The sequence below is a fragment of the Hipposideros armiger genome, unplaced genomic scaffold (genome assembly GCF_001890085.2).
Source record: "Hipposideros armiger isolate ML-2016 unplaced genomic scaffold, ASM189008v1 scaffold_939, whole genome shotgun sequence".
NCBI lineage: Eukaryota > Metazoa > Chordata > Mammalia > Chiroptera > Hipposideridae > Hipposideros > Hipposideros armiger.
The window spans coordinates 327,398-335,756 of NW_017732289.1; the positions used below are offsets into that span (position 1 = coordinate 327,398).

An 8,359-nucleotide genomic window follows, 5' to 3' on the forward strand; every position below is an offset into this window, starting at 1 on the left:
ACAGCAGTTTAATAATTATATTTGAAATGCCTTGTATTTGTGCAGTTTTCTCATGTTTTTCAAATCACTTTCAAAGATCTTTTTCTCACTTTTTATTTTTAAATATGTCATGGCCAGAGAAGACAAAGTCTCAGAAGAGTCTAAAAGTGTTAAAAGGATCAAGTTACTATCAGCCCATTTCCTAGATTATAAGACATTTTAAATATCCATTTATTTTCTGAAATAAATTTATAATATTGGTTTTTAGCTGAATATGATTTCATATATAACTACATAATTACTTATGTATAGTATTTAACTTCTCTGATCAAAATTAATAAATTGGTTTTCAAAAAAAAGGACCCAGAAACAAATAATTAATGTCATCACAGAAATATATGCTATTCATTAAATTCAAAGAATAGTCAGTAACAGTGTCACATTTGACATATCTATGGAGATTCATAGACTGGGTGTGCAAGTGTTGAATTTGGATATCTACACACACATTTTTTTCTTGGATAAAGCTTTGTCCGATGGAGCTCAGCCTGTGGTTCTGGCCATTGGGAAGATCTTAGAGTCCCTCGAATACCCACAAAGGAACCATGTTATGAAACTTCTCCAGCCTTAATCTCTATCCTTTCCCATCTGCATGCATTTGCGCACTCTCTTCCTTTCACCTGAAATGCTCGTGCCTTCCATTTTTATTTATTTTTTTAATAAACCCTACCTTCCCTAGGAAGATTTAGTGTTAAGTCCAGCATTAAGTTAGTTTGTCCTAAATCCTCTCAAGTTAAATGAATGTCTTTTTAGATCACTTTGTGTCACTATTGGTTTTCTTAACCCCATGCTATTTTGTTTTCTATTTATCTGTGCACGTTTGTCTTACCCAATAAACAAGCCTTTGGACAATGAGGACTTCTATGTAGCTCCAAAAAGTTCCTAGGATGAATTTATGCCCATAAAAGATGCTTTTGAAAAAAGTTGGATTAAATCTATTAGGTGCACCGAGGACCAACCTGGGGAGCATGAAGGGACCCACTAAGGGGCCCCTTCCAGAAGGGGAGCGGCTGAGGATGGGCCGTTAGTGCCCTTGAGTTCCAGGCAGCTCTGCAGAGAGAAGTCCTTGGGAAGCAATTATATTTGGAGAGTTGGGTCTCCTCCCTGTTGCCACTACTGTGGAGTGGATCCAAGACAGAAAGGTTCTCCCTGTTTCAAACCTTCAACCAAGGAAAGGTCTAGAGGCCTTCTAGGTTTCCTAGGGTGTCAGAAGTGCCAGCTTAGTAAGGTGTAACTCAGGGACATATAGTGTATTGGGGTAAATGCTTGTTGTTTTTAAAGAGAATTTAATTCCATGAGCTGCAATTCTGTTGTTGTTGTTATTATTATTATTCATTTGGCATGCCTTAACTACTAAATTTATCAAGTATTTTTTTTTTTACCTCATCTCCCACATTAGAGTCTCAAGACCTCCTTCTCCCAGTACTCCCTCCCTCTGGTTTTTTTGGATCTCCATCCCATCCCCACCAAGAACACACACAGGGATATAGATAGCCTCAAACACAGAAAGTGGCTTGCCTTCAGGAATCTCCCCTTCTCGCCTTTCATTTAAGCATCTGGAGTCCCCAAGGTGCTGACCCTATTCCTGGGTATCTTCCACTCTTCACCATTTTCAGTGTCATCCTCTGCTTCTGTCCAAATTTGATTTCATTCTGTCAGGATCTTGACCTCAGCTCTCTACTGTAGTAGCTGTCTCTCTAATAAATGAATCTACAATGTTCTAATGAGTTGCAGCATGTTAATAAAAAAAGAAGGGGAGACTTGTCACCCTTCCTTATTCTTCTTTATTCATTGTCGATAATGCTTATTCATTTTTACTCTAGCCATCAAATGCAATACTTCCAAAACTTTATCTAGGACAACAGAGTAACTCAGAACCTTTCATAGTGCCTGGCACATGGTAGACCAATCCAATAAAATATTTATTAAATGAATGGATGAATGGATGAATGGGCTCAAATAGTGACTGTGTTTGGCTTCCTGGTGAGATAAAATAAAAACAGGACATTAAAAAGAGGAGTATTTTAGGTAAAAATGGTTTTCAGTATCATGGTTGACCTTCCCCATACATTTCCAGCTAGGCTTACCCTCATATTTTGAGAGGACAAATTAGATTCCCCACATAGTTACCTCTCACTCTCTTTATTTCTGTTGAATTTAGAGTCTGTCTTTACCACTTCCTTGGAAAAGACTGAATTAGTTCACCACTTCTTGCTCTGGTTATGATGCAACAGAGAGAAAATCTAGTCACTCTTCACCTTTCCCCACCTGCTCTCATCTGCTTTTCTCCATCCCCTTGTCTANTTCTCTTCTCTTCTCTTCTCTTCTCTTCTCTCCTCTTCTCTTCTCTTCTCCTCTCTTCTTCCCTCCCTCTCCCCTCCCCCTCCCTCTCCCTCTCCTTCTCTCTCTCTCTCTCTCTCCTCTCCCCTCTCCCCTCTCCCCTCTCCCTCTCCTTTCCTCCCTCCCTCCCTCCCTCCTACATCACAGTATATTTTCTCTGTTGGGGCTTTCCCACTTTTAATCCTTTATGAATTAACAATAATTTCTACCAGCATTAAAAACAACTTGTGTTCTGTCTGTTCTTATAGCATTCATTATTTTCTGACTTCTAACATCAACAATAAAAAAAAGTACATAATAGAGAGACAGACAGGAAGAAATAGAACTTTTAAAAACTGGGCAACCACATTCATGAGATGCAGTGTAATGTTGAATTCACACTACCATCTAGCCTATAGATAGACATGTATAAGTAGGAGTTTATTTTCATAGAAAATTGTATTCTTTTGCCTTCTTCCTTCTCAAAAAAAAGGCACGTCTTTGGCTTCCACCTTCCTTCATTATATACAGGATGTTCCTTTTAAACTCTAATGAATACAGATGGAGGAGGAAATGAGCAAAAGGAGGAACCAGGAAATAGCTGCTAAGCAAAACAAAATATATTAGCAATTTGTTGAGGAGTCAAATTGGAAGGGCTGCATTTTCAGTCCTTGATCAGAGTGATGAAATCGAGACTGTCCTAGATACATATATTACTAGTAAATAGAATTATCTTAATCATCTGCTCTAAATGAATATTTTCAAGTTTCTGCATACATATGTGGAAGAAATACAGATCAAGCTCACCCCTATTAGTCGAATTCTATGAGAATTCAGGGGGAGGTTTAGTGGCTTTATTCCTTGGCAAGTTCAAAGAGAGTATCTTCCGTGAAAGGTCACTCAGTATTTCCCATTGAATTTCATAGTTCAACAAATTATACAAGACAGGATCTAATACTTAACACTTCTCCACGGTGAGTGTTGAGATGAACAAAATTATGCATTGTTCAAAACCCGAAACAGACCCATTTAATTATTTTGCTATATTTTCTGTGAGTGTCACAGGACTAAAAGCTTTCAGAAATGTCTTTAGCTAATGCCAGCTTCACTTTTTTAGAATGTAGATAACGAGTTCAAATGAATTTATTCGGGAAGCAGCACAGTTGAATAACGTGCTTGAACTTGAAATTTTAGCTAAAGGTGCACTTTCCAGTAGAGACCAGTTCTGTGCACCCACAATTTATCTTGTCCGCATCTGCAGAGAACATCAGGCTCTATCCTGTTTTTGCTATTTTCACAAACAACTCTTCATGAATAATTGGAAAAGAAATGGCAGGCAAACTTAGAGAGAAATCCCTGCCATTAGCAATCCCTTATCATCACAAAGGTAATAAATGTTAAGAAGACTACACTTTTGAAAGGTAGACAGATTCAAGGTGACTCAGACCGAGGTCCAGATGCCACAGAATGGTGGACCATCATGACTATGTTCTGTGATGTCTGATCATTTCTACAAAAATAGTGTAACTGGTTTATATGTAGATGAGCTTATGGTATCACAGAGAACTCAAAAACACAAGTACTATCTTGAGAAAGGGGCAGTAGGGGATCCCAATATGTATTCTGTTACGAGAATAATCTTTATATAACTGGTTACTTGATTTTAAATGGTAATTCTATTTGCCTCTCAAAATAAAGCTTCTAAACTTTATTTCTGACAATGTTATGCCATTTTCAACCAAATATAAGACTTCCTTTGTGATTGAAACAAACTCCCAGAAGCAACAGATACAAACAGCCTCGTCATTTAGGGCTACTTTTCAAGGGGGTTGATGATAAGTTATTACAGTTGAATGTTTCACTATTGTTTCTAATGTGCTGTTCATTCTTTTAAACCTATCCAGTTGCTCCCAAAGTAGCTTTGTCAACAGTTTCTTCTGTTCAAGTTGCAAACCACAAGAGAGGTAGGAATTCTTGGATTCATACAGTGATTTCATGGTGTTATGTGTTGTGAAACATTGCACTGTATGAATCTGGAATATCTGTGAAGTGTACCCATCAGCTAATCGGTGAGGCATGTTGACTGATATTGATCAATGCATCAAATAGTACTGAGAATGTCATCTATAAGAGAAAAAAAAGAAAAGCTCCACTCAGGAATTTGACTGCTGCAAATTAAAAATGCTGCAACATTTGTTTTCTGAAAGATTAATGTGTGGATAAGAATTATAATAGTTTACGTTCCTGTTTAGAACATGAAAGTTTGAGTATTAACATTGTTACTCATTTGCATTGAAAATATGGAAACTCACTTAGAGTGAGTTTCGCAGATGCTTTTCATGAGAACAGAATGGCAGGTTCCAGGTACGGTGCCCCTTTGACTTCGTAACAAATGAAATAACCTTGGAATTTCTACTTCCAAACATTATTTGGAGTGAATCTGAGCAAATACCAATGAATATTTGTACTGGGTTAAGCACTGATTATGACCTGAAAGTAATAATTATATCACTGTCTTTAAATGAAAGCGAGCAGTATCTCTACTGTGACTCACGAATGGCCCGTTCCAGCTAGCATCTGTCATTCACAGAATGAAGCTTTTTCAGGAAACATAAAGACTCCTGTTTCTATTTCACCATTTTCCTTTAAATGTCCTATGTGACAGGTGTGTCTTATTTTCCACCCTTGATTGTTGGGCATATGTTATGTTTTTCCTTTTTTGGTTGTTTTTTTTTTCTTTTTTTAAGGAAACACCTCCTACAAATGTATTTATTAACAAAATATGAATTTAGTTTGACCCTCTTGGTGAAAATGACCATAATAGCTTCCCTATTGAATTTAGCGAAATCATTTTTCAGATTTTAATCAACATTGAATTGTTCCTTCTGTGGCATATAGAGAAAAGGAAGAAAGTGGTCAGAAGATGGAAAAACCAAAACCAATATATTTAAACCTTTCCTCACAATGTGCTTTCACATACTGAACATTAAAACTCCCTTTTGAGGGGTTTCCAAGTAGATTTGAAATCCGGGGAAATAAGTTATTTAGGAACAGAGCAGGACCAGCTGATAGTTGATATCAAGCCTATGTGGTAGGGAACGTGTGCATATATATCCTAAGGCAGACATGGAGGACATGGTGGGGACATCCTTCCTCATCTACAATATGCAAATCTACAAAAAGAAACCAAGGAGGTGAAGAAGAAAGGAAGCAATAGGGACTTTCACAAAGTCCATCTCTTTTATGTCACCTCAAGCAGGCTGGATAAACAAGAGGCCGCGTGACCTGGAATTTGACCTTACCTCATTCAAGCTCTGATTCTTGGTGTAACAGCACTGATAAGGTGTAAACACATCTCTGGGGCCAGGAATAGGTCACCTCAGGAGGTAGAATTATCATAGGAAAATCCACATCATCACCAAATGATGTGTATAGAAGAGCTTCACAAGCTACATAAGGTTGCAAGACAGGGTTTGGGTGGGGTGAGGACCAGGTAAAGGTTTCCTTTCCACCCCTGAGGGAGGCCCCTTGGGAGGCCTGATGACTGTTAATGCAGTGAAGGGAAAATAATTTTTAGAGTGAATTCTTTCACCTTCTGTCTATCTAAAGTCTTTTCCCTAAATCCTTTCTTCCTGAGTGACTAAAATTAGGCCAAAAAAAAAAAAGAATCTACCTATGCTATCGTCAGAGTACTTTATCTTTTATTTACTTAGGTAATACAATGATGTAATTAGAGGAACATGAGGAACAGTAAAAAAGGTGTCAGTGGGAAGTGTAACCCTCTCCTTCACATTGTTTTCTTCCATTCTCTTTCTCTCCAACCTTTTGTTTTCCTGTAACTCCTGCCAGACAGTCTCAACAAGAGCCTCTAAACCTTAGAAGAAATTTGGTTCTTTCCTGACCTAGAAAGCCAACTTTGAACACTTCCTCTTCTAAAACACTTTTAGCTTTTATTGGTCTTAACTAGCCAATTACTAAGGACTATGTCATCATAACTGCCTTATATGATATCATATGTCATATGGGGGATTTTGCCTCCCCCTCCCCCAGGGGATCTTTGGTTGTCACAGCTAGTTGCTTCTGCATCTAGTGAGTAGAGACCAGGGGAGTTTCTGAATATCCTATAATTTACAGGACAACAAAGAATGGTTTGTCCCAAAATGTCAGTAGTGCCAAGGTTGAGAAACAATGCATTAGACTTTTCAGGCCTGGGCCTCGTCCTTGTCCCCCAGTCAAAGGTGATTCTCAGTAATATGACTGCTGTGCCCCAGTATGTAGATATGTTTTAGAGACCCCCATTAGCCTTGTTTACACAACAGTAATTTGCGTAGAACTTTTCTGAAAAAAATATATGTAGTCTACAATGCAATTTGAGATTAAAAAACTATATAAAGCCATATAGCAATTTTTGGAAATCTGCTTTTTTCCTGCCTTAGTTGACCTGAGTAGACATATAGTCAACTCTGCTAAAATAATCACTAACTCAGTTATATCTTGTTGTTTTTCTAAACTCTTTAATACATATAGGCTATAGCCAGACTCATGGAATTTAAGTGGTGAAGGAATGAATTTAAAAATAACTTTCCTCTGCCTCCCAAAGGAAAGGGCCTCAGTATCATCATTGATTGGTTGATTCATTCATTTTACATTTTTTTGGGTGCTCAGTATGTGTGAGGTGATGTTTTCTTCTCTGTGGTTACAACTGGAAACAAAACAGACATGGTCTGCACTCATGAATTTACAATTGGTGTGTGGGAGAGAATTTTTTTTTAATATAGCTTTCAGGTACTATAAAGACTAAAAAATAATTAAACAGTATTAGAAAATTGGGGGATTAGTGTGTTCGGGTCCAGGGCTATTATTTCAGGTAGAGTGGTCACAGAATTTTCTTTGAGCAGAGAACTAAAAACAAAGTGAGGAAGCAAGTCATAGGGATGTCTGCGGGAGGAATATTCCAGACAGAGGTAACAACAAGTGCAAAGGCCCTGGGGAAGTTCTTGGCATGTTTGGAGAGCAACATGGAGGCATTTTACAGTGAGTGAGGAAGAGAGTGATAGCAGTGAGCCCCCCAGGGAAGCGAGGGGCCAGGTCGATGGGGAATGAATGACCTCAAACTCTGTTCATCTGAATGAAATGGAAAGCCATGAGGGTTATGAGCAGAGCGCTGTCATACCTAATTTAAGTTTTGAAAGAGTTACTCTGACTACTGTGTGGAAAGGTGACTATCACCAAGATGGAAGCCAAGGGAGCAGTTTCCAGACAACAACAACAATCCAGGTTGGGGGCAGGGGTAGGGGGTGGTGGAGGGGCTGCTTTTAACTAAGGTGAGATGTGAAAGGTGGTGAGATTTACAATGTGTTTTAAAAGCACAGCCAGAGGATCTGTTAATGGATTGGTTGTCAGAGATGAGACAATGAAAGGTGTCAAGAACAGCTCCAGGAATTTTGAGCTAAGCAATGGGGGGAACGGAATTGTTTATTGAGATAGGGCGGGCTGCCTGGGTGAGTAGCAGGTTTGGCAAGTGACCAAAGAGCTCAGTTTTGAACATGTTAAAGTTGATGCTAAATGTCCAAGTGGAGACATGAAGAAGGCCGTTGAGTATATTAGTCTGACTGAAGTCTCTCTAACTGGGGAGTTGGTCCTGGCTGGAAATAACTACTTCGGAAGGTTAGCACATAGGTGGTTTATAAAGTCATGAGACTGAGTAAAAACCCTGATTCTGCAGTGAACCTAAATAGCAATGCAGTCCAAGGACTAAGCCCTGAGACATTTGAGGACATGGGACAAAAAGCAAAAGAGAGGGAAAAGCAATGGTGGGTGCGGGAGGAGAACCCATAGAGAGACTGGTGGCCCAGAAGCCCCCTGTGCAGGAAGGGTTGCCAGGCAGCCCTGAAGGCCCCACTGAGGTTTATGGTCATGAGCTTAAAATAAGACCTGTTTCAATATGGTTGGAGAAAAGCTGCAGCTACATTTGGCTGCCAGGTTGTAGGCATGGAGAGGT

At 38.9% G+C, this 8,359-nt stretch overlaps 1 protein-coding gene across 11 annotated transcripts in view; it reads left to right on the forward strand.

Moving 5' to 3' along the window:
• NTNG1 (netrin G1) overlaps nucleotides 1-8,359 on the forward strand; it is a 304,059-nt gene that overhangs the window by 240,083 nt on the left and 55,617 nt on the right. For 2 of the 11 annotated variants that reach the window (XM_019630752.1, XM_019630755.1), the window contains exon 7: nucleotides 4,263-4,322. The exons of the other annotated variants lie outside the window; for them this stretch is intronic. In XM_019630752.1, the coding sequence (XP_019486297.1) occupies nucleotides 4,263-4,322 (60 nt within the window). The remainder of the gene's footprint in view (nucleotides 1-4,262; nucleotides 4,323-8,359) is intronic. 11 annotated transcript variants of the gene reach the window in all.